Genomic DNA, 21,632 nt, shown 5'->3' with positions numbered 1-21,632 from the left:
GGCAAAGTACCAAGACGATCCGCACCTCTCCAACCCAGACCTCGGCAAAGTACCACGACGATCCGCTTCTCTCCAACCCAGACTTCGGCAAAGAACCATGACTACCCGCACCTCTCCAACCCACACCTCGGCAAAGTACCACGACTATCCGCACCTCTCCAACCCAGACCCCGGCAAAGTACCACGACGATCCGCACATCTTCCACCCAGACCCCGGCAAAGTACCAAGACGATCCGCACCTCTCCAACCCAGACCTCGGCAAAGTACCACGACGATCCGCTTCTCTCCAACCCAGACTTCGGCAAAGAACCATGACTACCCGCACCTCTCCCACCCAGACCTCGGCAAAGTACCACGACGATCCGCACCTCTCCAAACCAGACCCCGGCAAAGTACCACGACCATCCGCACCTCTCCAAACCAGACCCCGGCAAAGTACCACGACGATTCGCACCTCTCCAACCCAGACCCCGGCAAAGTACCACGACCATCCGCATCTCTCCAACCCAGACTTCGGCAAAGAACCACGACGATCCGCACCTCTCCAACCCAGACCTCGGCAAAGTACCACGACGATCCGCACCTCTCCAACCCAGACCTCGGCAAAGTACCACGACTACCCGCACCTCTCCAACCCAGACCCCGGCAAAGTACCACGACGATCCGCACCTCTCCAACCCAGACCTCGGCAAAGTACCACGACTACCCGCACCTCTCCCACCCAGACCTCGGCAAAGTACCACGACGATCCGCACCTCTCCAACCCAGACCCCGGCAAAGTACCACGACGATCCGCACCTCTCCAACCCAGACCTCGGCAAAGTACCACGACTACCCGCACCTCTCCCACCCATACCTCGGCAAAGTACCACGACTACCCGCACCTCTCCCACCCACACCTCGGCAAAGTACCACGACGATCCGCACCTCTCCAACCCAGACCCCGGCAAAGTACCACGACGATCCGCACCTCTCCAACCCAGACCTCGGCAAAGTACCACGACTACCCGCACCTCTCCCACCCATACCTCGGCAAAGTACCACGATGATCCGCACCTCTCCAACCCAGACCTCGGCAAAGTACCACGACGATCCGCACCTCTCCAACCCAGACCTCGGCAAAGTACCACGACGATCCGCACCTCTCCAACCCAGACCCCGGCAAAGTACCACGACGATCCGCACCTCTCCAACCCAGACCCCGGTAAAGTACCACGACGATCCGCACCTCTCCAACCCAGACCCCGGCAAAGTACCACGACGATCCGCACCTCTCCAACCCAGACCCCGGTAAAGTACCACGACGATCCGCACCTCTCCAACCCAGACCCCGGCAAAGTACCACGACGATCCGCACCTCTCCAACCCAGACCTCGGCAAAGTACCACGACTACCCGCACCTCTCCCACCCATACCTCGGCAAAGTACCACGATGATCCGCACCTCTCCAACCCAGACCTCGGCAAAGTACCACGACGATCCGCACCTCTCCCGACCCAGACCCCTGCAAAGTACCACGACGATCCGCACCTCTCCCGACCCAGACCCCGGCAAAGTACCACGACGATCCGCACCTCTCCAACCCAGACCCCGGCAAAGTACCACGACGATCCGCACCTCTCCAACCCAGACCTCGGCAAAGAACCACGACGATCCGCACCTCTCCAACCCAGACCTCGGCAAAGTACCACGACGATCCGCACCTCTCCAACCCAGACCTCGGCAAAGTACCACGACTACCCGCACCTCTCCCACCCAGACCTCGGCAAAGAACCACGACGATCCGCACCTCTCCAACCCAGACCTCGGCAAAGTACCACGACGATCCGCACCTCTCCAACCCAGACCTCGGCAAAGTACCACGACGATCCGCACCTCTCCAACCCAGACCCCGGCAAAGTACCACGACGATCCGCACCTCTCCAACCCAAACCCCGGCAAAGTACCACGACGATCCGCACCTCTCCAACCCAGACCCCGGCAAAGTACCACGACTACCCGCACCTCTCCAACCCAAACCCCGGCAAAGTACCACGACGATCCGCACCTCTCCAACCCAAACCCCGGCAAAGTACCACGACGATCCGCACCTCTCCAACCCAGACCCCGGTAAAGTACCACGATGATCCGCACCTCTCCAACCCAGACCCCGGCAAAGTACCACGATGATCCGCACCTCTCCAACCCAGACCTCGGCAAAGTACCACGACTACCCGCACCTCTCCCACCCATACCTCGGCAAAGTACCACGATGATCCGCACCTCTCCAACCCAGACCTCGGCAAAGTACCACGACGATCCGCACCTCTCCAACCCAGACCTCGGCAAAGTACCACGACGATCCGCACCTCTCCAACCCAGACCCCGGCAAAGTACCACGACTACCCGCACCTCTCCAACCCAGACCTCGGCAAAGTACCACGACTACCCGCACCTCTCCCACCCAGACCCCGGCAAAGTACCACGACGATCCGCACCTCTCCAACCCAGACCTCGGCAAAGTACCACGACTACCCGCACCTCTCCAACCCAGACCCCGGCAAAGTACCACGACGATCCGCACCTCTCCAACCCAGACCTCGGCAAAGTACCACGACGATCCGCACCTCTCCAACCCAGACCCCGGCAAAGTACCACGACGATCCGCACCTCTCCAACCCAGACCCCGGCAAAGTACCACGACGATCCGCACCTCTCCAACCCAGACCTCGGCAAAGTACCACGACGATCCGCACCTCTCCAACCCAGACCCCGGCAAAGTACCACGACGATCCGCACCTCTCCAACCCAGACCCCGGCAAAGTACCACGACGATCCGCACCTCTCCAACCCAGACCCCGGCAAAGTACCACGACGATCCGCACCTCTCCAACCCAGACCCCGGCAAAGTACCACGACGATCCGCACCTCTCCAACCCAGACCTGGGCAAAGTACCACGACTACCCGCCCCTCTCCCACCCAGACCTCGGCAAAGTACCACGACGATCCGCACCTCTCCAACCCAGACCTCGGCAAAGTACCACGACGATCCGCACCTCTCCAACCCAGACCCCGGCAAAGTACCACGACGATCCGCACCTCTCCAACCCAGACCTCGGCAAAGTACCACGATGATCCGCACCTCTCCAACCCAGACCTCGGCAAAGTACCACGACGATCCGCACCTCTCCAACCCAGACCTCGGCAAAGTACCACGACGATCCGCACCTCTCCAACCCAGACCTCGGCAAAGTACCACAACGATCCGCACCTCTCCAACCCATACCTCGGCAAAGTACCACGACGATCCGCACCTCTCCAACCCAGACCTCGGCAAAGTACCACGACTACCCGCACCTCTCCCACCCAGAACCCGGCAAAGTACCACGACGATCCGCACCTCTCCAACCCAGAACCCGGCAAAGTACCACGACGATCCGCACCTCTCCAACCCAGACCTCGGCAAAGTACCACGACGATCCGCACCTCTCCAACCCAGACCCCGGCAAAGTACCACGACTACCCGCACCTCTCCAACCCAGACCTCGGCAAAGTACCACGACTACCCGCACCTCTCCCACCCAGACCCCGGCAAAGTACCATGACGATCCGCACCTCTCCAACCCAGACCTCGGCAAAGTACCACGACTACCCGCACCTCTCCAACCCAGACCCCGGCAAAGTACCACGACGATCCGCACCTCTCCAACCCAGACCTCGGCAAAGTACCACGACGATCCGCACCTCTCCAACCCAGACCCCGGCAAAGTACCACGACGATCCGCACCTCTCCAACCCAGACCCCGGCAAAGTACCACGACGATCCGCACCTCTCCAACCCAGACCTCGGCAAAGTACCACGACGATCCGCACCTCTCCAACCCAGACCCCGGCAAAGTACCACGACGATCCGCACCTCTCCAACCCAGACCCCGGCAAAGTACCACGACGATCCGCACCTCTCCAACCCAGACCCCGGCAAAGTACCACGACGATCCGCACCTCTCCAACCCAGACCCCGGCAAAGTACCACGACGATCCGCACCTCTCCAACCCAGACCTGGGCAAAGTACCACGACTACCCGCCCCTCTCCAACCCAGACCTCGGCAAAGTACCACGACGATCCGCACCTCTCCAACCCAGACCTCGGCAAAGTACCAGGACGATCCGCACCTCTCCAACCCAGACCTCGGCAAAGTACCAGGACGATCCGCACCTCTCCAACCCAGACCTCGGCAAAGTACCACAACGATCCGCACCTCTCCCACCCAGACCTCGGCAAAGTACCACGATGATCCGCACCTCTCCAACCCAGACCCCGGCAAAGTACCACGACTACCCGCACCTCTCCAACCCAGACCCCGGCAAAGTACCACGATGATCCGCACCTCTCCAACCCATACCTCGGCAAAGTACCACGACGATCCGCACCTCTCCAACCCAGACCTCGGCAAAGTACCACGACTACCCGCACCTCTCCCACCCAGAACCCGGCAAAGTACCACGACGATCCGCACCTCTCCAACCCAGACCTCGGCAAAGTACCACGATGATCCGCACCTCTCCAACCCAGACCTCGGCAAAGAACCACGACGATCCGCACCTCTCCAACCCAGACCTCGGCAAAGTACCAGGACGATCCGCACCTCTCCAACCCAGACCTCGGCAAAGTACCACAACGATCCGCACCTCTCCAACCCATACCTCGGCAAAGTACCACGACGATCCGCACCTCTCCAACCCAGACCTCGGCAAAGTACCACGACTACCCGCACCTCTCCCACCCAGAACCCGGCAAAGTACCACGACGATCCGCACCTCTCCAGCCCACACCTCGGCAAAGTACCACGACTACCCGCACCTCTCCCACCCACACCTCGGCAAAGTACCACGACTACCCGCACCTCTCCAACCCAGAACCCGGCAAAGTACCACGACGATCCGCACCTCTCCAACCCAGACCTCGGCAAAGTACCACGATGATCCGCACCTCTCCAACCCAGACCCCGGTAAAGTACCACGACGATCCGCACCTCTCCAACCCAGACCTCGGCAAAGTACCACGACTACCCGCACCTCTCCCGACCCCGACCAATCAGCGACCATGCGGCTGTGGGTTGGGGTTTATATCTATCCCCACCTCGGCCTCGTGGTCCCGCCTTGTTTGTGGTGAGCACTCCGTTACAGAGAGAGGCGGGGGGGGGGGGGGAGAGACGAGTGTGTGTGTGTGTGTGTGTGTGTGTGTGTGTGTGTGTGTGTGTGTGTGAGAGAGAGAGAGGCAGACGAGTGTGTGTGAGAGAGGGGAAGATGAGTCAGAGAGAGAGAGGGGGGAAGACGAGTATATGAGAGAGAGAGAGGGGGGAAGGTGTGTGTGTGTGTGTGTGTGTGTGTGAGGGGGGAAGACGAGTATGTGTGAGAGAGAGGAAGACGAGTGTGTGTGAGAGAGGGGGAAGACGAGTATGTGAGAGAGAGGGGGAAGATGAGTCTGTGTGTGTGTGTGTGTGTGTGTGTGTGTGTGTGTGTGTGTGTGTGTGTGTGTGTGTGTGTGTGTGTGTGGGGGGGGGAGGGGGGAAGACGAGTGTGTGTGAGAGAGGGGGAAGACGAGTATGTGAGAGAGAGGGGGGAAGATGAGTCTGTGTGTGTGTGTGTGTGTGTGAGAGAGAGAGGAAGATGAGTGTGTGTGAGAGGGGGGGAAGACGAGTATGTGAGAGAGGGGGGAAGATGAGTCTGTGTGTGTGTGTGTGTGTGTGTGTGAGAGAGAGAGGAAGATGAGTGTGTGTGAGAGGGGGGAAGATGAGTCAGAGAGAGAGGGGGAAGATGAGTGAGAGAGAGAGAGAGAGGGGGGAAGACGAGTATATGAGAGAGAGAGAGAGGGGGAAGGTGTGTGTGTGTGAGAGAGAGAGGAAGATGAGTGTGTGTGAGAGGGGGGAAGATGAGTCAGAGAGAGAGAGAGAGGGGGGAAGACGAGTATATGAGAGAGAGAGAGAGGGGGAAGGTGTGTGTGTGTGTGTGTGTGAGGGGGGAAGACGAGTGTGTGTGAGAGAGGGGGAAGACGAGTATGTGAGAGAGAGGGGGAAGATGAGTCTGTGTGTATGTGTGTGAGAGAGAGAGGAAGACGAGTGTGTGTGAGAGGGAGGAAGATGAGTCAGAGAGAGAGAGGGGGAAGGTGTGTGTGTGTGTGTGTGGGGGGGGGGAAGACGAGTGTGTGTGAGAGAGGGGGAAGACGAGTATGTGAGAGAGAGGGGGAAGATGAGTGTGTGTGTGTGTGTGAGAGAGAGGGGTGGAAGATGTGTGTGAGAGATGGGGGGGGAAGTTGAATGTGTGAGAGGGGTAAGGTGTGTGTGTGAGAGGGGTAAGGTGTGTGTGTGAGAGAGAGAGGGGGTAAGATGAATGTGTGAGAGGGGGGAAAGATGAATGTGTGAGAGAGGGAGGGAAGATGAGTGTGAGAGGGGGGGTGAAGATGAGTGTGTGAGAGGGGGGTGAAGATGAGTGTGTGAGAGAGGGGGGGTGAAGATGAGTGTGAGAGAGAGGGGGAGGGGAGTTTCTCACCTTCCTGAACATCATTGTGACAGAAAACTACAGGAGACGGTGTGGATCCCAGAAGCAGTCTAAAGAGAGAGACGGGGGGAGACACAGTGAGAGAGAGACGGGGAAGACAGTGAGAGAGAGACGGGGGGAGACACAGTAAGAGAGAGACGGGGGGAGACACAGTGAGAGAGACGGGGAGGAGAATGTGTGACACAGCAGGGGGGGAGGAGAATGTGTGGCACAGCGGGGTGGGGAGAATGTGTGACAGCGGGGGGGGGGGGGGGAGGATGTGTGACACAGCGGGGTGGGGAGAATGTGTGACACACGGGGGGGGAGAATGTGTGACACAGCAGGGGGGGAGGAGAATGTGTGGCACAGCGGGGTGGGGAGAATGTGTGACAGCGGGGGGGGGGAGAATGTGTGACACAGCGGGGTGGGGAGAATGTGTGACACACGGGGGGGGGAGAATGTGTGACACAGCAGGGATGGGGAGAATGTGTGGCACAGCGGGGTGGGGAGAATGTGTGACACAGCAGGGGGGAGAATGTGTGACACAGCGGGGGGGAGAATGTGTGACACAGCGGGGGGGGGGAGAATGTGTGACACACGGGGGGGGAGAATGTGTGACACAGCAGGGATGGGGAGAATGTGTGGCACAGCGGGGTGGGGAGAATGTGTGACACAGCGGGGGGGGGGAGAATGTGTGACACAGCAGGGATGGGGAGAATGTGTGACACAGCGGGGGGGAGAATGTGTGACACAGCGGGGGGGGGGAGAATGTGTGACACAGCAGGGATGGGGAGAATGTGTGACACAGCGGGGGGAGAATGTGTGACACAGCGGGGGGGAGAATGTGTGACACAGCGGGGGGGGGGGGAGAATGTGTGACACAGCGGGGGGGAAGAATGTGTGACACAGCGGGGGGGGGGGAGAATGTGTGACACAGCAGGGATGGGGAGAATGTGTGACACAGCGGGGGGGAGAATGTGTGACACAGCGGGGGGGGGGGAGAATGTGTGACACAGCGGGGCAGGGGCGAAATGTGTGACGGGGGGGAAGGGGGGGGGTAAAGTGTGCCACAGCGGGGGGGGGGGGGGAATGTGTGACACAGCGGGGGGGGGGGGGGGTAAAGTGTGCCACAGCGGGGGGGGGGGGATGTGTGACACAGCGGGGGAGGTAAAGTGTGCCACAGCAGGGGGGGGGGGTAAAGTGTGCCACAGCAGGGGGGGGGGAATGTGTGACAGCCGTTACTCACCTCCAAGTTACCCCCCACCCCCTCCCTGTTACCCCCCCACCCCCTCCCTGTTACCCCCCCAGCCCCTCCCTGTTACCCCCCCAGCCCCTCCCTGTTACCCCCCCAGCCCCTCACCTCAGTCTCTGCATCTCTTCTTCCAAACCAAAACTCTTCAGCTGTTCGAACTTCCCCACGAGAGCGTCTTGTGTGAACGAGAGAGAGGAAATCCGAGACATGTACCTGAGAGACAGCACGAGACATGTACATGAGACAGCGCGAGACATGTACCCGAGAGACAGCACGAGACATGTACCCGAGAGACAGCGCGAGACATGTACCCGAGAAACGGCGCGAGACATGTACCCGAGAGACAGCGCGAGACATGTACATGAGAGACAGCGCGAGACATGTACATGAGAGACAGCGCGAGACATGTACCCGAGAGACAGCGCGAGACATGTACATGAGAGACAGCGCGAGACATGTACATGAGAGACAGCGCGAGACATGTACCCGAGAGACAGCGCGAGACATGTACCCGAGAGACAGCGCGAGACATGTACATGAGAGACAGCGCGAGACATGTACATGAGAGACAGCGCGAGACATGTACCCGAGAGACAGCGCGAGACATGTACACGAGAGACAGCGCGAGACATGTACACGAGAGACAGCGCGAGACATGTACATGAGAGACAGCGCGAGACATGTACCCGAGAGACAGCGCGAGACATGTACCCGAGAGACAGCGCGAGACATGTACCCGAGAGACAGCGCGAGACATGTACCCGAGAGACAGCGCGAGACATGTACCCGAGAGACACCGCGAGACATGTACCGGAGAGACAGCGCGAGACATGTACATGAGAGACAGCGCGAGACATGTACCTGAGAGACAGCGCGAGACATGTACATGAGAGACAGCGCGAGACATGTACCCGAGAGACAGCGCGAGACATGTACCCGAGAGACAGCGCGAGACATGTACCCGAGAGACAGCGCGAGACATGTACCCGAGAGACAGCGCGAGACATGTACCCGAGAGACAGCGCGAGACATGTACCCGAGAGACAGCGCGAGACATGTACCCGAGAGACAGCGCGAGACATGTACCCGAGAGACAGCGCGAGACATGTACCCGAGAGACAGCGCGAGACATGTACCCGAGAGACAGCGCGAGACATGTACCCGAGAGACAGCGCGAGACATGTACCCGAGAGACAGCGCGAGACATGTACCCGAGAGACAGCGCGAGACATGTACCCGAGAGACAGCGCGAGACATGTACCCGAGAGACAGCGCGAGACATGTACCCGAGAGACAGCGCGAGACATGTACCCGAGAGACAGCGCGAGACATGTACCCGAGAGACAGCGCGAGACATGTACCCGAGAGACAGCGCGAGACATGTACCGGAGAGACAGCGCGAGACATGTACATGAGACAGCGCGAGACATGTACACGAGAGACAGCGCGAGACATGTACCGGAGAGACAGCGCGAGACATGTACACGAGAGACAGCGCGAGACATGTACCCGAGAGACAGCGCGAGACATGTACCCGAGAGACAGCGCGAGACATGTACCCGAGAGACAGCGCGAGACATGTACCCGAGAGACAGCGCGAGACATGTACACGAGAGACAGCGCGAGACATGTACCGGAGAGACAGCGCGAGACATGTACACGAGAGACAGCGCGAGACATGTACACGAGAGACAGCGCGAGACATGTACACGAGAGACAGCGCGAGACATGTACCGGAGAGACAGCGCGAGACATGTACACGAGAGACAGCGCGAGACATGTACACGAGAGACAGCGCGAGACATGTACACGAGAGACAGCGCGAGACATGTACCCGAGAGACAGCGCGAGACATGTACCGGAGAGACAGCGCGAGACATGTACCTGAGAGACAGCACGAGACATGTACATGAGACAGCGCGAGACATGTACATGAGACAGCGCGAGACATGTACATGAGACAGCGCGAGACATGTACACGAGAGACAGCGCGAGACATGTACCGGAGAGACACCGCGAGACATGTACATGAAAGACAGCGCGAGACATGTACCCGAGAGACAGCGCGAGACATGTACCCGAGAGACAGCGCGAGACATGTACATGAGAGACAGCGCGAGACATGTACATGAGAGACAGCGCGAGACATGTACATGAGAGACAGCGCGAGACATGTACCTGAGAGACAGCGCGAGACATGTACCCGAGAGACAGCACGAGACATGTACCCGAGAGACAGCGCGAGACATGTACCCGAGAGACAGCGCGAGACATGTACCCGAGAGACAGCGCGAGACATGTACCCGAGAGACAGCGCGAGACATGTACCCGAGAGACAGCGCGAGACATGTACCCGAGAGACAGCGCGAGACATGTACCCGAGAGACAGCGCGAGACATGTACCCGAGAGACAGCGCGAGACATGTACCCGAGAGACAGCGCGAGACATGTACCCGAGAGACAGCGCGAGACATGTACCCGAGAGACAGCGCGAGACATGTACCCGAGAGACAGCGCGAGACATGTACCCGAGAGACAGCGCGAGACATGTACCCGAGAGACAGCGCGAGACATGTACCCGAGAGACAGCGCGAGACATGTACCCGAGAGACAGCGCGAGACATGTACCCGAGAGACAGCGCGAGACATGTACCCGAGAGACAGCGCGAGACATGTACCCGAGAGACAGCGCGAGACATGTACCCGAGAGACAGCGCGAGACATGTACCCGAGAGACAGCGCGAGACATGTACCCGAGAGACAGCGCGAGACATGTACCCGAGAGACAGCGCGAGACATGTACCCGAGAGACAGCGCGAGACATGTACACGAGAGACAGCGCGAGACATGTACACGAGAGACAGCGCGAGACATGTACCGGAGAGACAGCGCGAGACATGTACACGAGAGACAGCGCGAGACATGTACACGAGAGACAGCGCGAGACATGTACACGAGAGACAGCGCGAGACATGTACCGGAGAGACAGCGCGAGACATGTACACGAGAGACAGCGCGAGACATGTACACGAGAGACAGCGCGAGACATGTACACGAGAGACAGCGCGAGACATGTACCCGAGAGACAGCGCGAGACATGTACCGGAGAGACAGCGCGAGACATGTACCTGAGAGACAGCGCGAGACATGTACATGAGACAGCGCGAGACATGTACATGAGAGACAGCGCGAGACATGTACCCGAGAGACAGCGCGAGACATGTACCCGAGAGACTGCGCGAGACATGTACCCGAGAGACAGCGCGAGACATGTACCCGAGAGACAGCGCGAGACATGTACCCGAGAGACAGCGCGAGACATGTACCCGAGAGACAGCGCGAGACATGTACCCGAGAGACAGCGCGAGACATGTACCCGAGAGACAGCGCGAGACATGTACCCGAGAGACAGCGCGAGACATGTACCCGAGAGACAGCGCGAGACATGTACCCGAGAGACAGCGCGAGACATGTACCCGAGAGACAGCGCGAGACATGTACCGGAGAGACAGCGCGAGACATGTACACGAGAGACAGCGCGAGACATGTACACGAGAGACAGCGCGAGACATGTACACGAGAGACAGCGCGAGACATGTACACGAGAGACAGCGCGAGACATGTACCGGAGAGACAGCGCGAGACATGTACCTGAGAGACAGCACGAGACATGTACCCGAGAGACAGCGCGAGACATGTACCCGAGAAACAGCGCGAGACATGTACATGAGACAGCGCGAGACATGTACCTGAGAGACAGCGCGAGACATGTACATGAGACAGCGCGAGACATGTACCTGAGAGACAGCGCGAGACATGTACATGAGACAGCGCGAGACATGTACCTGAGAGACAGCACGAGACATGTACATGAGAGACAGCACGAGACATGTACATGAGAGACAGCGCGAGACATGTACCCGAGAGACAGCGCGAGACATGTACCCGAGAGACAGCGCGAGACATGTACATGAGAGACAGCGCGAGACATGTACCCGAGAGACAGCGCGAGACATGTACATGAGACAGCGCGAGACATGTAACTGAGAGACAGCGCGAGACATGTACATGAGACAGCGCGAGACATGTACCTGAGAGACAGCACGAGACATGTACATGAGACAGCGCGAGACATGTACCCGAGAGACAGCGCGAGACATGTACCCGAGAGACAGCGCGAGACATGTACCCGAGAGACAGCGCGAGACATGTACCGGAGAGACAGCGCGAGACATGTACCCGAGAGACAGCGCGAGACATGTACCCGAGAGACAGCGCGAGACATGTACCCGAGAGACAGCGCGAGACATGTACCCGAGAGACAGCGCGAGACATGTACCCGAGAGACAGCGCGAGACATGTACCTGAGAGACAGCACGAGACATGTACCTGAGAGACAGCGCGAGACATGTACCCGAGAGACAGCGCGAGACATGTACACGAGAGACAGCGCGAGACATGTACCCGAGAGACAGCGCGAGACATGTACCCGAGAGACAGCGCGAGACATGTACCCGAGAGACAGCGCGAGACATGTACCCGAGAGACAGCGCGAGACATGTACCCGAGAGACAGCGCGAGACATGTACCCGAGAGACAGCGCGAGACATGTACACGAGAGACAGCGCGAGACATGTACCCGAGAGACAGCGCGAGACATGTACCCGAGAGACACCGCGAGACATGTACCCGAGAGACAGCGCGAGACATGTACCTGAGAGACAGCGCGAGACATGTACACGAGAGACAGCGCGAGACATGTACCCGAGAGACAGCGCGAGACATGTACCCGAGAGACAGCGCGAGACATGTACCCGAGAGACAGCGCGAGACATGTAACTGAGAGACAGCGCGAGACATGTACCTGAGAGACAGCGCGAGACATGTACCCGAGAGACAGCGCGAGACATGTACCGGAGCGTTGAACATTCACAATATCAAAAGCAAAGTATCTTCCAGTGCCGGGAACCCTCAGCACGCGGGAGCAGAACCGCCCCGCTCAGGAGCAGCACCGCCCCGCTCAGGAGCAGCACCGCCCCGCTCAGGAGCAGCACCGCCCCGCTCAGGAGCAGCACCGCCCCGCTCAGGAGCAGCACCGCCCCGCTCAGGAGCAGCACCGCCCCGTTCAGGAGCAGAACCGCCCCGCTCAGGAGCAGGTCCGCCCCGCTCAGGAGCAGGTCCGCCCCGCTCAGGAGCAGGTCCGCCCCGTTCAGGAGCAGGTCCGCCCCGTTCAGGAGCAGGTCCGCCCCGTTCAGGAGCAGGTCCGCCCCGTTCAGGAGCAGGTCCGCCCCGTTCAGGAGCAGGTCCGCCCCGTTCAGGAGCAGAACCGCCCCGCTCAGGAGCAGAACCGCCCCGCTCAGGAGCAGCACCGCCCCGCTCAGGAGCAGCACCGCCCCGTTCAGGAGCAGAACCGCCCCGCTCAGGAGCAGGTCCGCCCCGCTCAGGAGCAGGTCCGCCCCGCTCAGGAGCAGGTCCGCCCCGTTCAGGAGCAGGTCCGCCCCGTTCAGGAGCAGGTCCGCCCCGTTCAGGAGCAGGTCCGCCCCGTTCAGGAGCAGGTCCGCCCCGTTCAGGAGCAGGTCCGCCCCGTTCAGGAGCAGGTCCGCCCCGTTCAGGAGCAGGTCCGCCCCGTTCAGGAGCAGAACCGCCCCGCTCAGGAGCAGAACCGCCCCGCTCAGGAGCAGCACCGCCCCGCTCAGGAGCAGCACCGCCCCGTTCAGGAGCAGAACCGCCCCGTTCAGGAGCAGGTCCGCCCCGTTCAGGAGCAGAACCGCCCCGTTCAGGAGCAGAACCGCCCCGCTCAGGAGCAGAACCGCCCCGCTCAGGAGCAGAACCGCCCCGCTCAGGAGCAGAACCGCCCCGCTCAGGAGCAGAACCGCCCCGCTCAGGAGCAGAACCGCCCCGCTCAGGAGCAGAACCGCCCCGCTCAGGAGCAGAACCGCCCCGCTCAGGAGCAGAACCGCCCCGTTCAGGAGCAGAACCGCCCCGTTCAGGAGCAGGTCCACCCCGTTCAGGAGCAGAACCGCCCCGTTCAGGAGCAGGTCCGTTCGATCCGCCCCGTTCTTTCCGCCCCGTTTTGTGTTTTCTCCCCGTCTCTGCAGACACCCCGGGGAGTAATTGCGCTCCTCCCCTTCAGTTTGGGATCAGATACACACACGGAGATTGTCACAGTGACACTCTCACTCCTCCATATTCTGAACAGTGTCACACACACACACACTCTGTCACACTCAGTGTCATATACACAGTGTCACACACAGTCACGTACGACAGTGTCACACACACAATGTCGCACACCGTGTCACACACAGTACAGGGTCACACTCACACAGTGTCATATACACAATGTCACACTCACACACCGAGTCACACTCACACAATGACACACATTGTCACACTCTGTGTCATATAGAGTACAGTGTCACACACACACAATTGCATATACACAATGTCACACTCACACAGTTGCATATACACAATGTCACACACCATGTTACACTTATACACCGTGTCATATACACAATGTCGTACACAGTGTCACACACACAGTGTCACACACACAGTGTCACACACACAGTGTCACACACACAATGTCACACACACAATGTCACACACAGCAGCGGTGCGCAGACTGGGGGGCGCTGGATTTTCCTGGGGGGTGCGGGCGGTTGCAGATGTCCCGTGCTCTACCCCATGACATTTACATTAAGTGCCGGGGACCGCGCAAGGCCTCTGCAACCTCTACTTTTCGGGATTCAGCTGGCTTCTGGTCATGTCGCCATGACAACGCAGTGTCAAATGATGCCGCGGGGTCACGTGACGCGTCGTCATGGAAACGTGCGGCAAATGACACGGCGGGGTCACGTGACCCTTGTGGTGAAAATGGGCGTAATCAGCGCATTAATAAAGGCAGTGTGCTCAGCTGGTTACCCCTATTTCGTATTGGGGATGAAGGGGTTAATTTTTCATGCACTGTACATGTCTTATTTTTTCCTCTGTCCCTTGTTGTCCCCATTTTGCAGGATTGTATGTGCTTGCAGTAGAGTACACCCCATCACACACATATATATTTCATAAGTGTGAGATAAGGGGACCAGGTATTTTCAATAAAGTGTGTTTTTGCTGCAGGTTTTAAACAGGGACAAGCAGGATGAGGGTTTTTTTCTCCTGTCATTAAAATGCACACAAGAACCAAATGTTTTGACACCTATGAGCTGGGTCACTTTCCTATGCAAGCTTCAAAGGTCACATGCTGGGCCCACGCCTGTAAGTCTCTCTGGAAGTTGCCTATCAAAAGACCCAGAGTCAGGGGGGGGGGTGAATTGGCCAGATGGATGCTAAATAGGAAATCCTGTTGACGCATCTGGGCTGGCTCACCCCGCCCTACCAGACTGAGAGGGGCCAGGTAAAGAGTGGAGTGCACCTATGCTAAGTAGCCACGGTAGCATTGTCGCACTGACTCTGTGTGAACAGGAAATCCCTAGTGCCCACTCTCCAAACTGGGCAAGTAGGGGATTGGGGAATGAGAAAATTCCCACAAGGGGGATTGGGTGGGTATGTTGGCAATAGGCTTCCAAACTCTATATACATCCCACCCAGGCTATCCCCATTGTCTTTCGTTTTTCATTATACACTGGCGACACACTTAATCGCAGTGCGGCCAGATCCGCAAGCCGGGAGATTTCCCGGCTTGCTAGTGGCCGCCCCTCGGCGTGCCCGCGTCTTCGGGAGCCTGCGCCCCCTGCACGCGCGTCCAGGGCTCCCCGAGGGAGCCCTGGTGTCCCGCGATGTGGGGGACGGCGGCAGGGGGTTCCGGGGGACCCGGCGGACCCGGCAGCGGTAGGGAGAGCGCCCCGATCGGAGGGCTCTCCTCCGCTGATTCGGCGCGCGCCCGTCACCCTCCGGCGCGCGCCAGGATACTGCTGCGGCCAAGAACGGGCAAATGCTCGAATAAACTTGGCCGCAGCAGTACCATGTGAGCGGATTTCCATCACGCTTCTAACAGCGGAGAAGAGCAGCAGCACATTCCTGGAACGCAAAGAGTCTTATTACATCGGAACCAAGGACAGAACTCTGCGTTAGGACACTGTGAGTGCTGGGGTTATCTGATTAACCCCAACAGACCAGAAAAGACTTGGCACTCTCACAGAAGGATTGGGCTGGCAATTTATACCCTTGCAAAAGGACTACATTTTAAAGGACAATCTTCTGGTGCTTTGCACCTTTCTGGACATTATCCCCTGTTCCTATACCAGTAAGTGTAATTATTAAGTGTATTCTGCAGTTATCGTGTGTTTGCCTATCAAGGGAATAAATCTCAGTTTATTTTGCTCAACTTGTTCTGCTCAATTGGGATCCACAAAATATAAATTTGTTAATAAGTGTGTCCATCGTGACAACCCTCTGCGTCATTTGACGCCAGGTCACTGGGGAGGGGGGGCGCGAGCTCTGGAGCCGGCACACAGGGGGCGCAACAAAAAACTTTGCGCATCCCAGCTATACACTACCCACAATGTCGTACACAGTGCCACACACACACCCACAATGTCATACACAGTGCCACACACACTGTCGTACACAGTGCCACACACACACACACAATGTCATACACAGTGCCACATTGTCACGGGAGACCAGGTTTTTCAACACCTTTTTATACCGGGATCATTGAGCAAAGCAAGGAGGTAAAATAAATTGTAATTTATTTCAGGAAAAGACATACACACAATGTAACAAAATTTACAGGGATAACACAGTTACTGGGAATGGGGCCAACGAATAAATCTATCCTTTAAAAGAAATTCACAAAAATTACCTCTGTAGGAGACCTTTACAATGACCGGTAGGTACTCACAAAAGTCCTGGAACTGATTTCGGCGCAATGCCAGACGCGACTGATACGGTCTTCAGAAGTGGGACTTGGAAGAATTCTTGAGTCAAAATCTTTGAAGCTGGCTCGCGTCTATTCAGTACCGAGCATCTTTGAATTTGCCGCTGATGGTTTGGCGCTTGGAATCTGCCCTCCTCATTGGCTGCAGGGCTCCTTATGGGGTTCAGTGTCCCATTCACAAACCTCTACAGCCTATCAGAGCGTGGGAATTCTCCTGCCAGCCAATCGCCGATATGCCGGTATTGTAAAGCCGGATGGGCACCTTTTTCATTCTGCAAAGGGGCGTGCGCCAACCTGGCACCTCTGCCTTTTTGCATACCGAGTCCACCTGCTGACCAGGCTCCACAGAGTCTGGGTTCTGCCAAATGGTGGCCGGATAGCCCTGTGTTAGCCCAGGATGCGGGTACTCAGGCAGAACTGCAGTACCCTCCTGTTCTAACACCTTGGCATCCCTGAGGCTTTCATGTCCGGACTCCGCACAGACACAGAGGCACCAAGCTTGGTAGTTATCTGGTCCCTCGGATTCCATGACTTGGAAATCCCACAGTTCATTCACAGGTTATCAGTACATATACCTATTAAATATAACTCTTTAATAAAATATACTGTGTCCTGTCTTCTGTGTGATAAAATATATAAGTCCCTATCCTGGTGTCAGGGATGGAGTGAGAGTATATAATATATACGTCCCTGTTCTGGTGTCAGGGATGGAGTGAGAGTATATAATATATACGTCCCTGTTCTGGTGTCAGGGATGGAGTGAGAGTATATAATATATACGTCCCTGTTCTGGTGTCAGGGATGGAGTGAGAGTATATAATATATACGTCCCTGTTCTGGTGTCAGGGATGGAGTGAGAGTATATAATATATACGTCCCTGTTCTGGTGTCAGGGATGGAGTGAGGGTATATAATATATACGTCCCTGTTCTGGTGTCAGGGATGGAGTGAGGGTATATAATATATACGTCCCTGTTCTGGTGTCAGGGATGGAGTGAGGGTATATAATATATACGTCCCTGTTCTGGTGTCAGGGATGGAGTGAGAGTATGTAATATATACGTCCCTATCCTGGTGTCAGGGATGGAGTGAGAGTATATAATATATACGTCCCTGTTCTGGTGTCAGGGATGGAGTGAGAGTATATAATATATACGTCCCTGTTCTGGTGTCAGGGATGGAGTGAGGGTATATAATATATACGTCCCTGTTCTGGTGTCAGGGATGGAGTGAGAGTATATAATATATACGTCCCTGTTCTGGTGTCAGGGATGGAGTGAGAGTATATAATATATACGTCCCTGTTCTGGTGTCAGGGATGGAGTGAGGGTATATAATATATACGTCCCTGTTCTGGTGTCAGGGATGGAGTGAGAGTATATAATATATAAGTCCCTGTTCTGGTGTCAGGGATGGAGTGAGAGTATATAATATATACGTCCCTGTTCTGGTGTCAGGGATGGAGTGAGAGTATATAATATATACGTCCCTGTTCTGGTGTCAGGGATGGAGTGAGAGTATATAATATATACGTCCCTGTTCTGGTGTCAGGGATGGAGTGAGGGTATATACTATATACGTCCCTGTTCTGGTGTCAGGGATGGAGTGAGGGTATATAATATATACGTCCCTGTTCTGGTGTCAGGGATGGAGTGAGGGTATATAATATATACGTCCCTGTTCTGGTGTCAGGGATGGAGTGAGGGTACATAATATATACGTCCCTGTTCTGGTGTCAGGGATGGAGTGAAGGTACATAATATATACGTCCCTGTTCTGGTGTCAGGGATGGAGTGAGGGTACATAATATATACGTCCCTGTTCTGGTGTCAGGGATGGAGTGAGAGTATATAATATATACGTCCCTGTTCTGGTGTCAGGGATGGAGTGAGAGTATATAATATATACGTCCCTGTTCTGGTGTCAGGGATGGAGTGAGAGTATATAATATATACGTCCCTGTTCTGGTGTCAGGGATGGAGTGAGGGTATATAATATATAAGTCCCTGTTCTGGTGTCAGGGATGGAGTGAGAGTATATAATATATACGTCCCTGTTCTGGTGTCAGGGATGGAGTGAGGGTATATAATATATACGTCCCTGTTCTGGTGTCAGGGATGGAGTGAGAGTATATAATATATACGTCCCTGTTCTGGTGTCAGGGATGGAGTAAGGGTATATAATATATAAGTCCCTGTTCTGCTGTCAGGGATGGAGTGAGAGTATATAATATATAAGTCCCTGTTCTGGTGTCAGGGATGGAGTGAGGGTATATAATATATGTCCCTGTTCTGGTGTCAGGGATGGAGTGAGGGTATATAATATATACGTCCCTGTTCTGGTGTCAGGGAAGGAGTGAGAGTATATAATATATACGTCCCTGTTCTGGTGTCAGGGATGGAGTGAGGGTATATAATATATACGTCCCTGTTCTGGTGTCAGGGATGGAGTGAGGGTATATAATATATACGTCCCTGTTCTGGTGTCAGGGATGGAGTGAGAGTATATAATATATACGTCCCTGTTCTGCTGTCAGGGATGGAGTGAGGGTATATATTCCCTACACTCACTGGCCTCGTACTTTGCGCACTTTAGAAATAACTTAAAACTTTTACACACAAGAAATCACTCTCAGCTTTATTACTTAGCTGGAGCACCCCCTGAACCCCTATACCAGGTTCAGGGTACCTGGGCCTGTATCTGGGCACCTCTCCTTATACTAGGGACCCATCTTTATACTAGGGACCTGTGTATGATTGCAGGTATACATTAACCCCTTCATGGGGGAGGGGAATGAAACAAATAATGAACTAAATGGAATAGATGAGGATACAAGGTGGTATGGAGGTAGAATGGGGGCCAGTGCAAGTTTGACAAGCAGTGAGACACCCACAGTAAATAGAGATAATACTAGAAAACTTCTAAAGACTAAACCAAGTGGGCGCAGAAAGGAAGGAGCAGATAAGATAATAGTACAGGCTGAAAAAAACTTAAATGCATGCTTACTAATGCAAGAAGCCTGACAGATAAAATGGGGGAGCTTGAATTAATAGCTGCAAGGGAGCAGTATGATATCATAGGCATTACTGAAACCTGGTGGGATGAAACTCATGACTGGGCAGTTAATTTAGAGGGGTATTCTCTTTTTCGGAAGGATCGAATAAAAAGAAGGGGAGGTGGAGTATGTTTATATGTTAAACCAGATCTAAAACCTATTATAAGGGATGATGTTTATGAAGGGAATGATGAAAATGTAGAGACTTTGTGGATAGAAATTAGCAGTGGAGGTAAAAGTATAAAGAAAATGTTTGTGGGAATATGCTATAAACCACCAAATATCTGTGAGATTGAGGAAGCTAAAATACTTTTGCAAATGGAGAAGGCATCAAAACTGGGTCATGTTTGCATAATGGGTGATTTTAATTATCCAGACATAGACTGGGGCAATGAGATTAGCGTTACAACAAAAGGGAACAGGTTTTTGGGGGTGCTTAAAGATAATTATATGACCCAAATTATTGAGGAACCAACCAGGAGAGGGGCAGTTCTGGATTTGGTCATATCAAACAATGTAGAAGTAATAACAAATATTCAAGTCCTGGAACATTTGGGTAACAGTGATCATAACATGGTCTCATTTGAAATAAATGATCAAAAAACAGATTACTTGGGTTCAACAAAGACTTTAAACTTTAGAAAGGCAGATTTTATGGAGGGAATCGGGAGCTCAGATGCCGGGTCCCCCCAAGGCCCCCCCCTGCATGAATATGTTTTCTGTGTTTCATACATTTATTATAAGGCTCTCTGCAGTCCGCCCGGGCCTCTGCTTAAGGCGCCAGCAAGTCTGCATAGAGTCCGTAGTTCAAAGAGGAGATGGGATGTGGAGAGGTGTCGGGGTGCTGAGTGACCGGGGCGGAGTACTGAGTCCGGAGAACAGAGACGCCCTGCGGGGAGGACCCCCTGGTGTGCCAGACTCGGTGGAGCCGGCCCAGTAGGTGGCAATGGGTTGAGTGGAGGAAGCGTCAGAATGTCGGCGCGTTTCCCATTGGTCAATTCGTATATCCCGCCCACGGGGCGTCCCAAGCCGGCGTGGCCCGCCCCTCCTCTGACGTCAGCCAAGAGACGAGCCCCTGTTTCTATTGGCTAGTGGGATAGGGTTCCCACGCTCTGATTGGTCACTCCTCCTACCACCATGCTAAGGATAGCTGTATGTAAGGAGACGGCTGCGGCAGAGAACCAGACCTTCCGGTGAAGATAGGAAAGTCTGCCTCGCAGAGACTAAGTCCCGTCTTTTGGACCCAAGTTCTACATACCGAGCGGAGCGGAGCGGCTAAGAATTGAAGCCGAAAAGAGGAGCAGGAGAACCGTGTGTATATCCCGGTCAGGGTAAGCTCATCCAAGCGGGCGCCCTGCACCTTGGGACGCCCAGATTCCCCCCCAGCCCCCCAGTAAGTGCATTTGTAACTGTATATTGTGTATTACTTCTTCTTGTACGCTGGTTTACCGAAATAAACTACATTTTGTTTCTACTGCCTTGTTTTGCCTAATGTATGATCCCGGCACAAATATAAAAGGTGTAAAAAGTTCCTGGTCTCCCGAGACACGCCTAAGGGCCAATTACCATGGCCGTGGTGACACCAGCGGGAAGTTACACAAGAGACAGTGACACTATCTGAGCTGAGAACCAAGGTCAACGTGAAGATTTTGGGTAGATCAGACACTGAATTAAAAACAACCATTTAGTACATAGTAGAATTAAGTCTAAACACCACAGAACTGTTATCTTTCAGGGAGAAATGACAAGGAGAAGTTGGTGGGACAGCAGTGACATTTTAAATTATGGGATATATTCTATTAATGCTATTTATTTATTTTATGGGATATATTCTATTAATGCTATTTATTTATTTTATGGGATATATTCTATTAATGCTATTTATTTATTTTATGGGATATATTCTATTAATGCTATTT

At 55.3% G+C, this 21,632-nt stretch overlaps 1 protein-coding gene across 1 annotated transcript in view; it reads right to left on the bottom strand.

Moving 5' to 3' along the window:
* Positions 1-21,632, bottom strand: part of LOC142475660 (choline/ethanolamine kinase-like) — a gene marked incomplete at both ends in the record, with an annotated part of 84,932 nt that overhangs the window by 45,484 nt on the left and 17,816 nt on the right. Inside the window, 2 exons of the mRNA XM_075581432.1 lie at positions 6,532-6,590; positions 7,880-7,984. Of these exons, the coding sequence (XP_075437547.1) occupies positions 6,532-6,590; positions 7,880-7,984 (164 nt within the window). The remainder of the gene's footprint in view (positions 1-6,531; positions 6,591-7,879; positions 7,985-21,632) is intronic.

The sequence above is a fragment of the Ascaphus truei genome, unplaced genomic scaffold (assembly GCF_040206685.1).
Source record: "Ascaphus truei isolate aAscTru1 unplaced genomic scaffold, aAscTru1.hap1 HAP1_SCAFFOLD_1311, whole genome shotgun sequence".
Lineage (NCBI taxonomy): Eukaryota > Metazoa > Chordata > Amphibia > Anura > Ascaphidae > Ascaphus > Ascaphus truei.
This window is presented reverse-complemented; position numbering and strand designations above follow the sequence as displayed.